The sequence below is a fragment of the Bubalus kerabau genome, chromosome 6 (assembly GCF_029407905.1).
Source record: "Bubalus kerabau isolate K-KA32 ecotype Philippines breed swamp buffalo chromosome 6, PCC_UOA_SB_1v2, whole genome shotgun sequence".
In the NCBI taxonomy this organism is placed as follows: Eukaryota; Metazoa; Chordata; class Mammalia; order Artiodactyla; family Bovidae; genus Bubalus; species Bubalus kerabau.
The window spans coordinates 86,905,578-86,926,747 of NC_073629.1; the positions used below are offsets into that span (position 1 = coordinate 86,905,578).

General features: G+C 44.0%; 1 protein-coding gene across 15 annotated transcripts in view; it reads right to left on the minus strand.

The window, feature by feature from the left end:
* FGGY (FGGY carbohydrate kinase domain containing) overlaps window positions 1–21,170 on the minus strand; it is a 514,571-nt gene that overhangs the window by 207,062 nt on the left and 286,339 nt on the right. For 11 of the 15 annotated variants that reach the window (XM_055585688.1, XM_055585682.1, XM_055585690.1 and 8 more), the window contains one exon: window positions 5,683–5,786. In XM_055585688.1, the coding sequence (XP_055441663.1) occupies window positions 5,683–5,786 (104 nt within the window). Of the gene's footprint in view, window positions 1–5,682; window positions 5,787–5,943; window positions 6,002–18,512; window positions 18,879–18,903; window positions 19,006–19,028; window positions 19,192–21,170 lie in introns of those variants that run through there. The other 4 variants (XM_055585699.1, XM_055585701.1, XM_055585695.1 and 1 more) reach the window with 4 other exon arrangements.

Consider the following 21,170-nt stretch of genomic DNA (forward strand, 5'->3'; position numbering starts at 1 on the left):
GAGTCGCTGATGCCATCCAACCATCTCATCTTCTGTCGTCACCTTCTCCTTCTGCCCTCAACCTTTCCCACCATCAGGGTCTTTTCAAACAAGTCAGTTCTTCACATCAGGTGGCCAAAGTATTGGAGTTTCAGTTTCAGCATCAGTCCTTCCTATGAACACTCAGGACTGATCTCCTTTAGAATGGACTGGTTGGATCTCCTTGCAGTCCAAAGGACTCTCAAGAGTCTTCTCCAACACCACAGTTCAAAAGCATCAATTCTTTGGTGCTCAGCTTTCTTTATAGTCCAACTGTCACATCCATACATGACTACTGGAAAAACCATAGCCTTGACTAGATGGACCTTTGCTGGCAAAGTAATGTCTCTGCTTTTTAATATGCTGTCTAGGTTGGTCGGGAGAAATATCAATAACCTCAGATATTCAGATGACACCACGCTTATGGCAGAAAGTGAAGAAGAACTAAAGGGCCTCTTGATGAAAGTGAAAGTGGAGAGTGAAAAAGTTGGCTTAAAACTCAATATTCAGAAAACTAAGATCATGGCATCCGGTCCCATCACTTCATGGGAAAGAGATGGGGAAACAGTGACTGACTTTATTTTTCTGGGCTCCAAAATCACTGCAGATGGTGATTGCAGCCATGAAATTAAAAGACGCTTACTCCCTGGAAGGAAAGTTATGACCAACCTAGACAGCATATTGAAAAGCAGAGACATTACTTTGTCAACAAAGGTCTGCCTAGTCAAGGCTATGGTTTTTCCAGTGGTCATGTATGGATGTGAGAGTTGGGTGATAAAGAAAGCTGAGCGCAGAAGAATTGATGCTTTTGAACTGTGGTGTTGGAGAAGCCTCTTGAGGGTCCCTTGGACTGCAAGGAGATCCAACCAGTCCATTGTAAAGGAAATCAGTCCTGAATATTCATTGGAAGGACTGAGGCTGAAGCAGAAACTCCAATACTTTGGCCACCTGATGCGAAGAGCTGACTCGTTTGAAAAGACCCTCATGCTGGGAAAGATTGAGGGCAGGAGGAGAAGGGGACGGCAGAGGATGAGATGGTTGGATGGCATCACCGGCTCAATGGACATGGGTTTGGGTGGAATCTGGGAGTTGGTGATGGGCAGGGAGGCCTGGCATGCTGCGGTTCATGGGGTCACAAGGGGTTGGACACGACTGAGCAACTGAACTGAATTGAATTAGGTTGGTCATAACTTTCCTTTCAAGAAGTAAGCATCTTTTAATTTCATGGCTGCAGTCACCATTTGCAATGATTTTGGAGCCCCCCAAATAAAGCCAGACACTGTTTTCACTGTTTCCCCATCTATTTTCCATGAAGTGATGGGACTGGATAGCATGATCTTAGTTTTCTGAATGTTGAGCTTTAAGCCACTTTTTCATTCTCTTCTTTCATCAAGAGGCTCTTTTTTCTTCTTCACTTTCTGCCATAAGGGTGGTGTCCTCTGCATATCTGAGGTCCTAGAATCAACCATTTCTCCAAGAAGCCCTGATACTTTTTACTGGAAAACGGTATTAGAAATGAAGATCTAGGCACCCGGAGTGCTTGTAGCAACTAGCTGCTAGGGTGTCCTTGTTTCAAAGACCCCTCCACTATCACAGCTAGGAAATGCATGTAGGTTTACTAAACTGAATACCTACATATGTCTATAAATATTTATATATATATATATATATATATATATATATATATATATCCATCTGAGATCTACAATAAACTCAACATGAGTTTATCTTGATGTTTTTAATTTGAATCCATTGTCACATGGATCATTCTAGCATTGTTCTTGTTGCTGTTTGGTCACTAAGTTGTGTCTGACTCTGCAACCCCATGAACTGCAGCATGCCAGGCTTTCCTGTCCTTAACTAACTCCAGGAGTTTCTTGAAACTCATGTCCATTGTGTCAGTGATGCCAGCCAACCATCTCATCCTCTGCTATCCTCTTGTCCTCCTGCCTTCAATCTTTCCCTGAATCAGTGTATTTTCCAATGAGTCGGCTCTTGAATCACTTTTAACAATAATGCCATATTTGGTATATGGTGCTAGGAACAGTGCCAAACTGCTTACAAACATTACCTCACTTAATCCTCAAAACAATGTTATGTAAATACTATTGCCCACATAAAACCGATGAAGTCACAGAGGTACTAAAAGATGAAGTATCTTACCTAAGTGAGTGGTAAAGTCAGTGTAAGAGCCTGCCTTTGGAATTACACCCACTATGTGATAGCTAATCATCAGGTCTACATTCACCTAAAATGAAAAAACTTCAGTTCTGAGTGATTTAAGATGCAGATGTAATTCCTAGGTCTCACCAACTATTGTTCTGCTCAAACCTTACCTCTTCAATGCTTCCCCACCCCCCGCCCCAGGGTCCTCTCCCCATCTGTCACACTGACTGAAGACAAGTTGCCAAGTTACAACCTGACTTGACAGCTCGAGAAAAGGGGTGCTGGGAGCGATGGCAGGGATCAGCTCCATCTGACCCCATGACTTTTCAACCTCTGGCTCACCCCTGCTGCGTATGATCTTGGGTTTTGGTGACTTGGTAGTAATTAACTCCGAACAAGCAGCTCTGCTTTCATGCAGTTAAAAAAAGAACAGTATTCTTTTTCCTTGTTAATTAAATCATCTACAAGGAAGATAAATGTGCAGCCCACACTTGTATCTTCTAAAATATCAAAGGCCTGATTAGTAAGGCTTATGTTCAACCTCAGGCTTTTTCTCTAGATTCCTGGAAGTAACAGGGACGTGAAGAAAGGCAACTCTAAAGGACTTGTTCCTTGGACATTCCTTCATTCATTCACTCTGGGTGAGCTAGAAAGAGGCAACCTGGATCAAACACAAAATATTCCTGGGAGTTTTGCCCCAATCAAAATTAGAATTAGAAACATCAGCAGTGAGGAGACAGGAAGAAAGAGAATCCTTCAGACCAAGTTGGAAACCACTTTTTGAAAACCCCACAGACGCCTCTAGTCCCTGTGTTCTGTTTGGAGAATTTTTCCTGACAGTTGGTGGTTTTATTTGCCAGAACCACAACAAAAAGAGTCCTTGAGCTTCCTGGAGAGTGTTTCCTCAGACCTGCACCTCTCCGAGACCTCACAAAGGTGTCATTGTTGCTGGCTCGCTGGGCGCCCAGCACCTGAGCCAGATCAAAGGCATTTTCCGATGCCAGCATGACCACAGTCTCGCCCTCACCACATAACATTAAAGCTGATGATTAATCCCCTTGGCCCAGGAGGTCCCTTCCCACTCCCAAGTACAAAGCGGGGTGGGGGTGGGGACTTTATTTCCAGCACAACACGACCATAATAAACCAGCATTTTATGGCCCTCATTCATTGCAACCAACTGCAGCTGCCCATCAAACTTGTTCAAGTCCCAACAGTTGCTTCATGTGAGCCTTTTATATCACTAGGGAAGTGTAATAAGAATCCCCACCATTTCTGAGTGTCTATTATGCATGGGGGATGTATGTACATAACTCATGTTATCCAGCAACCCTTTAAGATGGGCATCCTCACCCTCAGTGTGATGATCAAGAATCTGAGGCTCAGAGAAAGAACTTCAGTAGCTCACCTCAGGTCATGGGGTCAAAATGTGCATGAGCAGATGTCCAAACCTACACCTGTCTGACTCTGAAGCCCAAGCTCGCTCCACTTCAGTACTGGCCCTTTAAGACTGCACAGCACAGGAAGGCACCGAGGGGATGCACATGGGACTCAGGCAGAGTTAGACCTGCGTTCTCAGCTCCAGCGTAAGTTTTGTGACCTTGGGAAAATGTCTGGTCTTTCTTAGGGTTTAGTTGCTTAATTTGTAAAATAGATGGTATACAACAAGCCAGCACCATTTCCATGAAGACACCAGGAAATTAAGACATGGGGATGTCACAGACTCACGTTCGAACAGATTTGCTGTTGCTCACAAATCCAAACTGAGTGGGGTAAAAAGTATTCAATACTTAGACTTTATAGGAGAAACCAAGTTAGACGTGTCCCTGTGAAAATGGGAGATGATTTAAACAGGCTTAAAACAGTGTTGAGTGAAGACAAGCTGGATAGTGTAGACTCACAGAGCGGGAGATGAGGGCTGAGTGCCCTGGTGGGCACCTCCTGCCCTCCAGCTCACGGCGGCCTTAGGCATCCGTAGATTTCTCCCTTTAGTGACAGCCAAGCCTTACGACAGGGCTACTGAGGGGAAGACAGAGGCCAGGACTTTTCAAGAAGTTCCATTTAAAAGTGTGTCCACAGAAACAAGCAGAAGAAAATTTTTTTGAGGCGGTTTAAGAAGTCCAGTGTACTGTCCTCTTAGGAAGTTGTCTCTAAGCCTGGACCCTTCCCAGGCAGGCACTGTATCCTTTCTGCCCAGCACACCAGTGCTAGTGATGGGGAGCTAGCCCTGGCAAAGTGCTTACTCCCTGTGACGCACACCTTGATTCATCCTCACCTCACTATGAGACACGTACTATAACTCTCACATCTCACAGAGGAATCTGGGGTCCAGAGAGGTTAAATGCTGTCTAAGGGCCCATCGTTAGGAAGTGGAGGAACTGGGATTGGAAACCAGTCCGGTGGCCCCATCATCTCTATGAAATGTGTGAGAACCCTGACACCATGTCTGGTGCATACTAGATGCTCAGCATCTCAAGTTCAATCTGAATCTACACCAAGGGGCCTTGTACCATAGTACCTGTTATCATTCTATATCACCAATGGGAAGACTCATATCATGCTTATGTCCCCAGGGTTTAGCACAAGAGCAAAGGATCAGTGGATAAGTAAATGTATCAATATTTACTCAACCAAAGTATTACATGGTATAACAGGCTCATTGGTCCCAACAGTAACTAAACAGTTTCTCAGGGCCCACGAGTCCCTCCACTGTGGTAAGGTTTCTGCCCTGGACTGTATCCCAGATCCCCCTCTAACCCTTACTCCTGTCTCCAGGCCTTCCTCCTCCTCCCCCACGTTCCCCTCTATTTTACTCATCTGGGAAAAATCCAAGGATCGTCCATCTAACTTTAACAGAGTAATGACTTTTAAATAAAAATATGGTAGAAATGGGTACTTATCGAAATGGAATGCTTTCAGACTCAGGCATTTAAAGAAGATATAAATTTTAGGGCAGGCACTAAATTTTAACTGTAATCTTGGAGAAAGCCTTTCTACTAATTCATGGAGAAAAATTAACAGAGTGAAAATTGCTTATCAGTGTGCTTTTGAAGTCATGATATGCAGCCTAATTCTATACATCATCAGACCGCTCCCAGGGAGATGGATTTATATTGACTGAGGGAAAGCCTGGCCGCCAAGGGAAACAGACACCTCTGTGCAGAGACTTGGCTACCCATTAGGGACAGATTGTCTGGGAGTGAGGCATTGCCATCTCTGGATCCGATTTCACTCCTCGCCCCTCAGCTCTCTGGCCCGGGTAATGTCAAAAGTGGGTTCATGCCTTTTTACACTTTTTTACAAATCTGACCCCTGTAAAAAGATCTGGCAAATCAAAGCAAGGCTATTGGAAGGAGCGCTGTGCTTTCCGCTCGACAAGGCACAGGCGACAGAAAGAGAAGTTGCTGAGGGGGCCCAGGGGCCAGAATCAGATCTCCTCCCTGGCTGGGCTGTCCACCCAAGTGTGGCGGCCCCGCCCTCACCCGCTCGGCAGACTCACGCCCATGTGACAAGAAGATGTTCCACAGATGACAGCCAGCCGTGACGTCACCGGCTGTCCCTCACAGGCGAGGCCGTGCCCCTTCACATCTGCTCCAATCACTCCTGTGAGAAAACAAAACGGAATCCTCTTAAAAAAGAAAGCAAGAAAGCTAGAACACACCCAAGACACTCTTTTATTTATTTATTTTTTAACACCAAACAGTGCTGAGAAGGCATTCCAGGTGTAGGCCAGTGTCGACTAGAAACCAAAAGAGCATACCAGCCTGCCAGGGGAACTAAGAGGTCTGTCTATTTTTGCCTTTCTCTGGTCAGGGTATGGCTTCTGGTAAAGAACCTGCCTGTCAAAGCAGGAGATGTAACAGATCTGGGTTGGGTTCGATCTCTGGGTTGGGAAGATCCCCGGGAGGAGGGCATGGCAAACCTCTCCAGTATTCTTGTCTGAAGAAACCCATGGACAGAGGAGCCTGGAGGGCTATGATCCACAGGGTTGCAAAGAGTGGGACATGAACTGAAGCGACTTAGCACACACCTAGCACACACAGTGTATGGTCTCGAACACAAGCATAATAATAGTGACTCTAACTAGAATGATGGAAGCAATGCTCATCAGTGAGTTTTGGTCCCAAACCACCAGGCACTGTGCTGAATAGTTACAAGTATAGTCTCATTTTATATGAAGCCTGTCACGTGGATGCTATTAACACCACACGTTAGTGAAAGAGGGAAGGCCTATGTTTTGGTAAAGTGACCTGTCCAAGATCACATTGCTAGTAAGAAACAGGGCTGAAGGGAACCTAGTTTAACCCATCACATTTCAATCTCAAAGAAGGTAATAGAATCATTTGATGACGGGATCTTCTCAGCATCTCTGGGTCAGCATTCTTAATACTATTCTTTCCAGAACTCTCAGTGTAAAGGGTAGAGTGACTAACAGTAAGTTTCTGTTGAAAGAACGCCAGGTGGCAGAGAGTGTCCCATAAATGGTATAAGCTCAGGCTGCTCCTCCACATGGACTGTGTTCCTTGATACTTACTGGGCAGGTGAAGTTATAAATGCAAGGGGGGAGTTACACTGTTCAGAGCCTTGAGTCATCCATCATTCATTCAATAAGCACCTTCAACACATAATACAACATACTGGGTTTTATATGTGGGACATGCAAACACAGAAACATTCCCAGCGAGGACACAGGCAGGAGGTGGAGAGCATCAGGGCAGAGCACAGAGGCCGGGATGTGGGAGAGGACAGCTCTTTCCCACCTCATGGACTCCAGGACATGCTGCCCCACGCTCCATGTCTAATCCTCAGTGCTCCTTCCCACCTCCAGACCTCTGTATCCACTCTGCCCTCTGCCTGAAATGCCATTCCCCAACCTCTCTGCCAGGTGAACTCCAATTCCTTCCTAACTCAAATGTTATTTCCTCAGAAGGCTTCCCTGCTCCTCCAGGAAAGATGCTCTCACACCGTCTTGGACTTCCCTAACACACAAGACACTGGTAATTTACAGAATTACTGCACCCCGTCTGTCTCTCTTGCAATCATAAAAGCTGCTGGAAGCTGGCATTGCCTTGCAAACATGCTTAGACCCCCAGCACCGACCACAGGGGCTAGTACACAGTAGGAAGTAAAGGTTCCTGTGCGGGGGATGTGATGATAAGGTGACAGCTCTTGTCCTAGCTGCTCACAGCCCTGTGGGAGGGAGGGAAGGAGAAGCCTAGATGGAGCATTGAAATGCAGGGATCAGATGGGACAAGAAGAACGGCAGGGCCTCTAACCACAGTGGAGAACAATATGGAGGTGTCTTGAAACACTAAAAACAGAACTATAATATGATCCAACAAATCCCACCCCAGGGCATATATCCATAGAAAAGTACAATCTGAACGGATACAAGGCCTCTGATGTTCATTGCAGTACTGTTTACAACAGCCAAGACATGGAAGTCACCTAAATGTCCATCAAGAATGAATGGATAATGAAGATATGGTGTATTTGTGTATACAATGGAATACCCCTCAGTCACAAAAAGAAGGAAATAATGCCATTTGCAGCAACATGGATGGACCTAGATATAAATCAGAGAAAGACAAATAACATATAATATCACTTAGGTATGGAATCTAAAAAACACACATATTCAACTTATTTACAAAACAGGAGTAGAATCACGGATGTAGAAAACAAGCACATGATTACCAGGGGGAAAGCAGGGATGGAGGAGGACAAACTAGGAGAATGGGACTGATATGTTGTTCAGTCACTCAGTCATATCAGACTCTTTGTGACCCCATGGACTGCAGCACACCAGGCTTCCTGGTCCTTCACCATCTCCTGGAGATTGCTCAAACTCATGTACATTGAGTTGATGATGTCATCCAACCATCTCATCCTCTGCCATCCCTTTCTTCTCCTACCTTCTATCTTTCCCAGCATCAGGGTCTTTTCCAGTGAGTCAGTTCCTTGTATCTGGTGGTTAAACTATCAGAGCTTCAGTTTCAGCATCAGTCCTTCCAATAAATATTCAGGGTTGATTTCCTTTAGGATTGACTGGTTTGATCTCCTTGAGGTCCAAGGGACTCACAAGAGTCTTCTCCAACACCATACTTCAAAAGCATCAATTCTTCGGCAGTCAGCTTTCTTTTTGTCCAACTCTTACATCCATACATGACTACTGGTCCCATCACTTCATGGCAAATAGGTGGGGAAACAATGGAAACAGTGACAGACCTTATTTTCTTGGTCTCCAAAATCACTGCAGATGGTGACTACAGACATGAAATTAAAAGACATTTGCTTCTTGGAAGAAAAGCTATGAAAAACCTAGACAGCCTATTAGAAAGCCGAGACATTACTTTTCTGGTGAAGGTCCAACTAGTCAAAGCTATGGTTTTTCCAGTAGTCATGTATGGATGTGAGAGTTGGATCATAAAGCAAGCTGAGCACTGAAGAATTGATGCTTTTGAAATGTGGTGTTGGAGAAGACTTGAGAGTCCCTTGGATTGCGAGGAGATCAAACCAGTCAATCCTAAAGGAAATTAGTCCTGAATATTCATTGGAAGGACTGATGCTAAAGTTGAAGCCCTAATACTTTGGCCACCTGATGCAAAGAACTGACTCCTTAGAAAAGACCTTGATGCTGGGAAAGATTAAAGGCAACAGGAGAAGGGGACGACAGAGGATGAGATTGTTGGAATGCATCACTGACTATGATGGACATGAGTTTAAGCAAGCTCTGGGAGCTGGTGATGGACAGGGAAACCTGATGTGCTGCAGTCCATGGGGTTGCAAACCGTCGGACACAACTGAGTGACTGAACTGAACTGAACTGACTACAAAGACCTACTCTATAGCACAGAGAACTCTAATTGATAATCTGCAATGACCCTTATGGGAAAAGAATCTAAAAAGAGTGGATATATGTGTAACTGATTCACTTTGCTGCACAGCAGAAACTAACACAACACTGTAAATCAGCTATACACTACAAAATTTTAAGAAAATAATCAAAGAAGAAGAAAGAGAAGGAGAAAAAGGAGGAGAAATGGGATAAAGAGAAGTAGAAGAAAGGCGGACGAGGAGAACTGCACAACAGCTTAGCTCACCTTCAGGGATTCAGGGGATTTCCAAGGAGGGGGTCTATGCTGAGTTCTGCAGGAGTCAGGCATGTGAAAGGGTGAAGGTCCATCCTCAAGCCACAGATCCTTAGCTACTGAAGGCTGTGGCTGCTCAACAAGCAGGCTTTTCCAGAAAGCAGGATCTAGTGGGCCACTACGAGGTCTCTTACATGCCAACAACTTTCTAGGTTTTTTCCTAAAGCTTTTTCCATATTCTACTTTCTTGGGCACAGAGACTTGGAACCTCAGTTATTGTGCAGAGGCCCAGTGGTGGAGGAAGTAAGCCTCTTTGTAAGTCTCTGTGTTGGTTATCACAGCCTGTTTTGTGTTATCACAGGAATTAGGTCCCAGCAACCAAGTGATTGAAGTCTGGGACTAAGGCTGGAAGAGTCCTTGGCCTGAGGGGTTTCACTAAGTCCTGAGCATCATGTGGCTGCCCCTGTGACCCCTGTTTCCCAGACCCGTGTGATCCAAGTGACTAGGCCACCCAATCAGGGCCCTGCCAGGAGATCTGAAGGTTTAAGGCACTGGAGAGCCAGAGTGCGTCTCCCCCACTCCCCTAGTGTCAAGGGGCTGCTACTTCATGACTTCAGCTGTGCCGACAGGGCCAAGACTCCCACTCGGCCCATGTGGACCACTATGCCTCTGGTTACACCACCTCCTCCTATGTCCCTCCAGCAAGGGGTGGCAACGGCTTCCATTTTGCTGTTTCCCTGACTTGCTTTGCAGGGAGTATAACCCTTTACAGCTCCTTCATAATCTAAGTCACCATTTTTATGTATTAAATTCCCTGCTTTTTTGTATATACTTACAGTGCTTTACATTTTTTTCTGGGAAATCCTGGGTGATAAATTTCCCCATCCAGGGCACAAAGACCCTAGATATGAGATCATTTTATTTGAGTTGTATTGGCAGTCTCTCTCTCTGTGAAAGTGTTAGTCGCTCAGTTGTGTCCAACTCTTTGTGACCCCATGGATTGTAGCCTGCCAGGCTCCTCTGTCCATGGAATTTTTTCAGGCCAGAATACTGGAGTAGGTAGCTATTCCCTTCTCCAGGGGATCTTCTTGACCCAGGGATTGAACCCAGGTCTCTTACATTGGCAGGCAGATTCTTTATCATCTGAACCAGCAGGGAAGCCCCCTCTCTCTGTACATGTCTCATTTTATTCTTACAACCACTGAGTGTGATGGGTGTTATTAAAATTCTCATTTTTACAAAGGAAGAAACTGAAGCTTAGAAATGAGAACTGAACCAAGGTCACACAGCTCACCAGAAGCAGGGCTGGGAATCCCATCCAGGTAGCTTGATTTCGCACTGCTGGGTCTTAGGTTTTTCTCCAAAATAAAAATCAGATAACCAGGTAGTCAATGTTTACTCATCTGTATACCTCAAAATATTGGGGCCTTACAATATTGATCCTGAGATCCTTGCTGGAAAAGGGGTTGGCCATTGGTGGTCCACCGTGTTATAAGCATGTTCAAGGAATTCCTGCTGATGACTGCTCTTATTGGTCCCATACATATAAAGCATGGGCAAAGTTTATCTTACAGGGTACCTCAATCCCGAAAGGGAGCTATGCAAGGTAAGAAAAGAAATTTGTGGAAAATATTTCTTTGTTTCCTCTCTGATTAGCAGATTCACTGTTGATATTACTAGGCTTAGAATCTGAGAATGAGTGTATTACAATGAAAAAAGAATGAATCTCCACAACGTTCTTCATAGCAGCCACACCGATTTGCAGGGTAGAGATAGAGACACAGGCACAGAAAACAGATGTGTAGACACTGGGGCAGGGTCAGGGTGGGAATGGGATGAATTGGGGGTTGGGACTGACTTATATGCATTGCTGTATATGGAATGGATGACTAATGAGGAACTCCTGTGTGGTGCAGGGAGCTCTGCTTAGTGCACTGTGCTGACCTGGATGGGAGGGAAATCCAAAGGGGATGGGATATATGTATACATATGGCTGATTCACCTTGCTTGTGCAGTGGGAAGTTAGTACAACACTGTGGAGTAACTAAACTCCAATAAAAATTAAAAAATAGAAAATGATTTAAAAGCTGCTGTCACATATTAGAAAAAAAAAAAAGAATGGGATTTGGAGACAGTAAGGTCTGCTATAACATGCGGAAAATAACAGTATCACATGGCAGCTCTGATATAGAGGTAATGCTTAAAAATAAAACTTGGATTAATGGGTGCTGTGTCAACACCATCACTATCCAGCATCATCATCAGCATCCTCTGAACTCTTCTCAAGAGACAGTTGTATTCTTCCTACGTTTTTAGAAAATTGATCAGATGGCTAGGATAGGCTGGATACTGCATTAAAGTCTTTCAATATTGTCTCACAACCTTCACAACATTTGTGAAATACATTCTTTCTTCCCTTCAACACATACAGAAGCAGCAAAGTGATTTGCCCAAGGTCACAGAGGTATAAGACCAGTGCCAGGATGTGGCATCTTGAATTTATTTGGTCTGACCCTAAAACCCCTGTTCTTTCTAGAATCCCTCACTGTATAATGTGATAATCATCTTATACAAAGGAAATATATTTGTAAGTGTCAGTTCACCAGGGACCATTTACTCAGAGCCATGGGTTTCGAGTTTGAAAATCTGAGTTTGAGCTGCAGTTCTGCCATGAACCACCTGAAAGTCTGAACTATTCCTGCACATCCACTAGGAGAGAAGAGGATCACAAATGGAGGTTCTTTTTCAGCCATTTTCAGGACATAACATACACGATTCTTTGAAAATAGTGATTCTTTGAAAAAGTGTCACCTGGCCTGGAAACAGGAGGGTTGAAAGAAATCCCTCCCAAGAAGGTATAGTCTCAAGTCCCGAGGGAACATAGAAAACCTCAGGCCAGGCTGGCACAGCACCAGTGAGAGGCAAGGATTGCCTGGTTTCCCCTTCAGAGAGGTTATGAGCACTCTGCCTAACAGATCCAATCCAAGGGCTGATGTTGCTGAGACCACGTGAGTCTCAGCCCCGGCATCCCTCATTTTGTCTTTGGCCACATAGAGCTTGGAGGGGCCGAGCCAGAGAAAAGAGGTCCAAGGTCCAGGAAGCAACAGAGGGGAGGAGGAGCTTTGTCTTTTCTGCATAAACACATTTCACAACCCATAGAGGGATCATGGGCCTCATGTGTACATCAGGAAACAATTCCTAAGACGGGGTTTTGACAAGCACAGCCCTCAGCACTGCTGGGCCCTTCACATGACTATGCAAGTGTCAGTCAATTCAGCATTCCTCAGAAAGTTTAAAGAGCAAAATTATCAGCTGAAGAAATAGGCACCAAAAAAAAAAAAAAACAACTTGCGAGATTCAACTGCGTTTTCCTTGAACCTTGCACAATGTTCAGCTGATGGTAGTTGCTTAACAAAATTTGTTTTGTTGAATGAAAAACAAACAGCTTACTGAGTCAATGAATCAATTCAGGGCCTCTTATTTAATGACTCTTCCCCTTTAGTTCATATCAAGAAATGTCTTTTAAAAACACAGAATTAAAAAGGGAGAATTAAAAATCCATGAACAAGTCTTATTTCCCTTATGTGCTCTTTCCCTCCCTCTGTCCCATCCACCAAATATCCATCCTTCCATCCAAACACTTATTGAATATCTACTCTATTTCTGTCAAAGAAAAAAGAGACTTTGCAAATGTTATGATTAACAGTGGGTTGGTTATCCTGTAATTTATCAAACCACAACTGCTTTGAAAACTTTAAAGGGTTGTACAGAAGAAAAACATCTCAAGCTCTACCATTTGTGCTATAATTATCTCATACTTTATAGCTACATAAAGTACTTTATAGTTTGCAAAGCATCCTTAAACACTGTACCCTTCATGAAGATTTTTTAAAAAATCCTGTAATATGTGTTATTTTGAGATCACAGTTGAAGAAACAATTTAAGAGAGGTAAAGTAACTTACTCAAGTTTATTTACCTACTTAGAGGCAGGAGCAGGACTCAATTTAGGAGTTTTAACTCTCCTAGTCTGAAGATTTTTTCCTATGTTTGAAAAATAAAAAGGTCTGTTTTAGATGGATTTACATGTTGAAAATGATGCTCTTAAAATAACAACCCAGATACCTTTCTGAAGGAAAAAAGGATGAGAAGGAATTTGAACATTACCTATGACTGCATGAACTTCAGACTCTTGAATTGGCCATGTGGAGGAAAAAACTGATAAATTTCATCAAATGAGCTGTTTGACTAAGCCAGACAAGGGGTTTAGAAGTTCTTCAGGAAGAGGATCTTTGAAGACCACCAGTCTCGTGTAACCAAAGATTTTTCAATAATTGTAAGCTCCCAGGATTTTTTCTGCAGAGGACCAGACACTAGTTTCTACACAAGAAGATACTGAATTCTGTTGTTTTTATGAATATTCATTCATTTTATATAGAAAATAATAGATGGGTTTGGCACTAGAGTGCTTAAAAACCTGGACTTGTTCATCAGGGGCCCTTGGTTAAGTTTCTTATCTCCTTTATGCATCAGTTTCTACATCTGTACAATTTGAATAATTGTATCCTCCTTATTGGATAGTTGTAAGGATTAGATGTGTTAATATGTGTAAAGTGCTTATACCAGTGCTGTCTGGAGAACATTCTAAGATGACAGAAATGTTCTGTATCTGCATTTTCCAATACAGCAGTCACCAGACATAGATGGCAACTGAGCCCTCAGAATGTGGCTAGTGCAACTGAGGAATGGAATTTTCCATTTTGATTAATTTCAGTAGCACATGTGGCTAGTGGCTGCTGTATTAGAGCGTGCTGAGGACTATATGAATGCTTGCTGTTTTTATTATCGTTGCTATTATTGTCGTCTTCAGACTTAGCCTTGAACCCCACTGACATGTTCTTAGGCAAAAGCCTTGATTTCTAGAACCTCAACTTCCAAATCTAAAGATTCTGGATAACAATGTTTACCTTCCAAAATTGCTGTGGGTGGGGATTAAGTGAGATGTAGGTGGACTCTACCAGTACTCAACAAATGGGACCATTAGGTGTGCTTGACACAAATGTAGAGATTTCCTCCTTATTCCTGAATGCTCCTTGCTCAGCCATGCCACTGAACATTTCCTCATGCTCTTCCTTCTCCTTGGAATGTTCTTCCCCTAGTACACTCCATCCCCCAACAATCTACCAGGGGAACATGGGCTCCAGGGTGCAGACCCAGCTCTTTTATCAGCAGTCTTTCCAGACTGTGCCTTCCCCCATCCCCCTGAACACCCCAGTCAGGGAGAACTGGTCAAGCCTCTTGTATCTGTAATGTACTTGTTTGCACAGCTGTCTCCCTCTATCAGACTGTGAGTAGACTGAGGCCAGAGAAGGCCCAGTAATTTTGGCTGTTGTTTAATAAATGAATGATGGCATGTTGTACAAGGTATACATAATATTAGTGAAACACAAGATGTTTTCTAGATAAAGGTAGTGGATTTAATCATGGGCAGATACGCTGTGCCTTAAATATGACTGACAATGAAAGATAAAGAGTTTTGAAGGACAATTTATAAGTGATGGTGAAAATCTTACTGGAGCCTCACAACTCACCTTGTTTTGAACTGTCAAAATCACTGGTAAAGATAAAGGTCCTAAGACCCTTCTGATTATTGAAACACTGTATTATGTCTCAGACCTTACAAGTATTATTGTATTAAATTCTTAAAATGATCTCGAGAGGTAGCTGTTATCACACTGTTTTACTAACTCAGAAAATGAGACCAAAAGTTGTTCAAGGAACTTATTCAAGGTCCTTCAGAGTCAGAGTGGGGGAAGACAATGCACAGATCCACCCAATGCTAAATCTCATGGAGCTACAGAAACTAGTTCCTTTCCTTCCAACCACTTACAGGAATTTCAAATATTCACAGACAGCAGAGCTGAACTCAGATCTCTTTCAGGATTTACTGTCATAATCCACCACAGCAAGCCCAAAGGGTTCATCTCAAGCCTAACAAATGAAGGGGAGTGAAACAGCTGAAAAGATTTCTGTGATCCCAGTGTTTGATGAAGGATCACTTTGGCTTTGAAAGAAATGTCACTTAGAATGCATCCAGTCCAAATCCTAAAGTAGGCGTATCTTTAAAAAAAAAAATCCTAGGTAAAACTTCTACAAAGAAATTTCACACACCTTGACACAGCCACCATCTCTGTTCACCTCAGGCCAGGCCCCCATCCACAGAACTGGAAAGATAATAGGAAAGGTTTTTGCCTAAATGAGATGTGAACAGACTTTACAAGATATCTGCACTATTTTGGGCATAATGGTAAAGAACAAGTGCTCTAGAATCAGACTGCCTGACTTCAAGTCTGCAGCTTGGTCAAGTCACTTAACCTTGTTGGGCCTCAGTTCCCTCGCCTATGAAATTGGAATGATGACAGAATGTGGCTCCGAGCGCTATTGTGAAGACGAGGTGAGCAGGTTGGTACCCGGATCACAGTTTGCTCCATACAGTTCTGCCATCATTGTTACTATCGACCAATCTCAGTCTTTGGCGTTAAAGCAGGGCTTGGCACGACTGTTCAGGCATTCCCTCTCAGCATGCTGCATGCTCTGCCAGAGGGATTTGGGCTTACCTAGAGTGACTGGAACATTTGTTTTCTGTCCTTGTGTGTACAACTGATGACAGCATAATTGAGGGCTCAGGGGAATCACAAAAATGAGATACCAGGTAGTAGGAACAATCCAGGCTAACATTTTAAACACTGCTGATAATGAACTAAAAGCTATTTATATTCCTTAAACCCACAATAACATGTAGGACCATTCTTCCTACAGTACCACTTGGTGACGGCGAACATCGATTCTAAATGTCACACTTGTCTAAGACTTGCACCCATCAGACGCCAAAACAAGAGCTTTAGGAAGGTCAGAGAACAAAGAAGAGACCCTCAGATAATTGTATGTGGGTCTCACTCCTCTGTTCTCCCTTCTACCCAGAAAGATCAGATCTCAAAGGTAGGCTATAATATGTAATAGCTTGGAAATCTGAGACGCAGAGAACACTGGCAAAATCCACAGTAAAGACTAAGCAAAAGCTTGATTTCAGAAATTCCTTTCTTTGTAACTGCAACACAGCCTCTAGATTACTTGGACATTCTCATCTGTGACATCATAAAAAACAATTTTTCACTCACGGGCATTAGACATGGAAAAGGGTCAAGTTGAAATCCAATCCAAATAGCCAAGTTAAGTCACAAAAATCACTTACCATCTAAGTAAAAGAAATAAAATTAAGAGAGCTGGTCCAAGTATCACAAATGTGTCTTCTGGAATAAGTCCTTACATAGATCTAAAACTGTGAGTCTAAATCACACAGTTGCCTTCTGATGTTTTATAAGTTAGTTAATTTGACAGCTATTTATTGATTCCCAGTTATAAGCCAGGCACTGTGAGAAGCAAGAATGCTAAAGATGAAAATTGTTTCCTTTTTTACTACTGGATCCTGGTCTAGGAGGGAGAAAAGGGACACAGGCAGACACAAGAAAATAAGGAAGAACCAGTGACTCAGATCTGAACCTGTCTAATCAAACTATGGAGCCAGGACCCCTGATCTAGTTTGGGTGATCACGAAGGACCTCCTGAAGGAGGGGAAGCAGGAGTCTCCTCAGTCAGCAGGGGGAGAGAATAGGAAAGGAAAAGCATTTCCAGTAGCCTAGAGATAGATAAGACAAAGGAGACACAAACAGATGATGTGAAGTACTGGCCTACAGAATCTGAAGAAGATGCAACCCTGTATTGTGAAGAACATGGTTGGACAGGCTCTGGATTAGAAGGCAGACAATTTATACTGGGTTCCCAGGTCCACCACGTGTGCACTATGCAGCATAAGCTAGTGCATAAGCATAAGCACTTAGCACATTGCATAAGCTAACTCGCCTCTTTGGGCCTCAGTTTTCTCAGGTGGGAGGTGGGACTAACAGCATCTACCTGGCCACCTGATGCGGAGAGCTGACTCGTTGGAGAAGACTCTGATGCTGGGAAAGATTGAAGGCCGGAGGACAAGAGGGCGACAGAAGATGAGGCATCCTGAACTCAAGGGACATGAGTTTGAGCAAACTCCGGGAGACACTGAAGGACAGGGAAGCCTAGTGTGCTGCAGTTCATGCGGTTGCAACTGGACATGATTTAGTGGCTGAACAACAACAACAACAATAGCTCTGTACACCCAGTGTCCCAGGAAGCACGCCCCCATCCCAAGCCCTGAGCAAGTTGTAATGTATGGTCACCCTACACATAAGGCAAGCAGCCTTGTGCCTGGGATATAAAAACTGCTAAATAAATATCAGTGTCCAACTTCTCCCGGGAGATAGTAATCTTTTCTTGGCCCTAGACAAATGGTCTCATTTATCAAATTCTCTGAAGGCACTCTGCAGGTGAGAAACGAAGTAATCACCCGGACAGTCCCCTCAAAGACATAGAGCAGACTGGTGAGATGATTCAGGACAACACTAAGGGGAGATGGGACTTGCTCAGACAGATTCTTTTGGACACCTGAACCTGGGAAAGAGGCCTGAAATTTCAGAGGAAAATATCATAGTTGGCTCCCCAGTTCTCTCTCCCTAAGCCTCTGAGGCCACACTCAGTGCCTCCTCCCTTGGTGTGAGTTTTGGTTCCATCAAAAAATGTCCAGAGGTTTTGTGGGATTAGTTGAACATTGACAGATTCTTCAAAGCCTGGAATTCCCTCCCAGAGCCAAAACCAGCCAAGTTTCTATGGGGCTAGGATCTCCCCCAGAGAGGGTAAGAGGGCTTCACTACACCTAGACTGACTGATCTAACCTTGCGCCACGCTTCAGACAACAAGCAGACAAAAAAGAAAAATAGATTTTTGAAGCTGGATCCTCTGTTCCTGGGACCTATTACTGGCTGAGTGGGGGTGGGAGTGTAAGGCGACCCATCGCTGGATGAGAGTCAGGCCAGAGAATCTGAGAATTAAGTGCTATGCAGAGCAGCTGGAGAGAGGAAAAACAAAACAAAACCTGAGCAGGATAAAGGGTCCAGGGTTTTAACAGCGAATGAATGACATGTGGCTCAAATAGTTTCAAAGAGAACAAAGGCTTAGGTAAATAAATAGTGTGGAAGACGAGAGCAAAAATGAATTATAGAAAATCCCACAAGGAATACATTGGGATTTTTCAAAAACTGCTGATGGAACGACAAGAGATCGACATTCAGCCCTCCCCTTCCACCTACACACCTGCTCCCGACATCCACGTTCTTGGGATAGTTAGCCCTGGCCAGGCTCCTCTCTTCTTTCTCTGGGCCTGCCCTGGGCTCTGGGGGGAAGGGGGATGGTCTGCAAGAGCCCTGGACCTCAGGGAGAAAGAGACGTTTCCAGCTACATGACTTTGCGCAAATGAGCTGAGTTCCTTGAGCCTCTAATACCTCCTCTGTAAAAGTGAAGTGATGATTTCAAAGTAAAAGTGTAAAAAGGCAATCTTGTTTTGAAAGAAAAGTGCTGTGATCACATCTTAGGCCCTGAATAATATTCTCTCTCTCCTCCATTGGGTAGGATCCAGTTTGATAAACGTTTACTGAGCACAGCTCTCCATGAGGCAGCATGCTCAGCACTGCAGGGGAAACAGTACCTGAAAAAACATAATCACTGTCCTCCCAGGGCTCACAATCTCCTGGGAGCCAAGGATGCGGGTACCCGGCAGCCTGACCATGGCTGCCAAAGGAGCACAGCACGTGACGAGCAGAAGGGTCTCACCATGTGTGGGTCCAGACAGGCTTCCCCACCGAGGGCCTGTTTCCTCTTTGACCTGGTGATCAGAGGCCTCCTCTAACTCGGCTGTGGCCACTCACTCCAGGTCTTGCTGCAGCCTACCTGAAAAGCTTTAGGTCTTCTCTACAACACCATCATCGTAAGAGCTAACACCTGTGTAGTTTTTACCTGCTCCAGGAACTCTTCTAGGTGCTTTCTGTAAATTATCATAGAAGTGAATCCACACAATTACTGTTACGAGACCCATCTGGGAAACAAGAACCTGTGAGCCAGCAGGGTGAGTAACTGACCAGTGATCACAGAGAGCAGGTGATATGTGGAATAAGAATCAGGCTGTCTGGCTCTGGAAGTCATGCTTTATTCCAACCCTGAGAGTATAGGAATGGAGTTGTGGGTATTCTTGGACAGGGCTTTTCGGTACACACAGGTACTTATTTCTGTTGGATATATGCTGTGTGTTCGTATTATCTTTTCACTCTGACTTTGCTCTCACTCCTTCTAAATTCTTTATTACCAAGGGAAGAATTCTTGAGTGATTTAAAAAATAATACCCAGTCCATCACTTCAAAGCACCTCTGGGCAAACCTGGAGTGTGTCCAAGTCAGTGCATCTCTTTGGGCACTCTTTGGAGAGATAACTCCCAAGGCCATCAGCAGTGTGGACCAGAGGCAGCAACTGAACAGACAACGTGAAGCAGCTTCCACTTGCCAGGCCTTCCGACCTTGCATTGTCCAGGCACACCTGTTATGCTGTCCCTGGGCGCTGTCCCCCAAAGCTGGCCAGTCCTTGTCATCATCCACAGCCTCCCCACATTCTGCCATCTGCCAATCTGCAACCTAGATTCTGGCAGGTCCACAGGTGTTCTTTTCTTCTTTACTGCATTCTTTTTCTTTGGAGCTGTGTGGCTGGAGTTCATTTGGGCTGTTATTAATCAAGCGATGCAACCAAACTTTATTAAGGACAAAAATAATCTGACAAGCGACCTGGAATTTTTTAGGATAAAACTTAAACTAGAATAGTGAGAAGAAAAGAAACTTCCATGGAAAATTAAAAAAAAAACAAACCCTGTAAACTAGTAAATTTTGCTTTTACTTTTACCCTGGCAGAGGGAGGAACATGCAAAAAATACAAATGATGAGAGTTCAGAGTCATTTTCACAATTCACTGAAGTACTGAACCACTGTTCGTTACCAGAACTTAGCTGGGAAGGTTTGGTATCCATTCCTCATTTCTTTTTTTCATTTTTAACTTTTGACCTCCTTCATCCATTTCTCCCACTTCTCACCCCCTGCCTCTATGCTATGCTAAGTCACTTCAGTCGTGTCCGACTCTGTGTGACCCCATAGACCCCACCAGGCTCCCCTGTCCCTGGGATTCTCCAGGTAAGAATACTGGAGTGGGTTGCCATTTTCTTCTCCAATGCATGCAAGTGAAAAGTGAAAATGAAGTCGCTCAGTCGTGTCCGACTCTTAGCGACCCCATGGATTGCAGCCTAAAAGGCTCCTCCGTCCATGGGATTTTCCAGGCAAGAGTACTGGAGTGGGGTGCAATTGCCTTCTCCTCCCTGCCTCTAGCAACCAACAACCTGTTGTCTGTATTTATGAGCTTGGGATTTGTTTTTTGATTCCACATATAAGAGAGATCATACAGTATTTGTCTTTTCCTGTCTTATCCATTTCACTTAACATAATACCCTTGAGGTCTATCCATGATGGCACAAATGGCAAGATGCCATTCTTTTTAATTACTGAATAATAGTCCATTGTCTATAAATTGTATATACAATCTACTGAAATTTATTTTTAATGTATGGGGTTTCCCTAGTAGCTCAGCTGGTAAAGAATCCATCTGCAGTACAGGAAATCCTAGTTCGATTCCTGGGTTGGGAAGATCCACTGGAGAAGGGATAGACTACCCACTCCAGTATTCTTGGGCTTCCCTGGTGGTTCAGCTGGTAAAGAATCTGCCTGCAATGAGGAAGACCTGGGTTCAATCCCTGGGTTGGGAAGATCCCCTGGACAAGGGAAAGGCTACCCACTCCAGTATTCTGGCCTGGACAATTCCATGGACTATATAGTCCATGGGGTCGTAAAGGGTTGGACATGACTGAGTCACTTTCACCTTGAT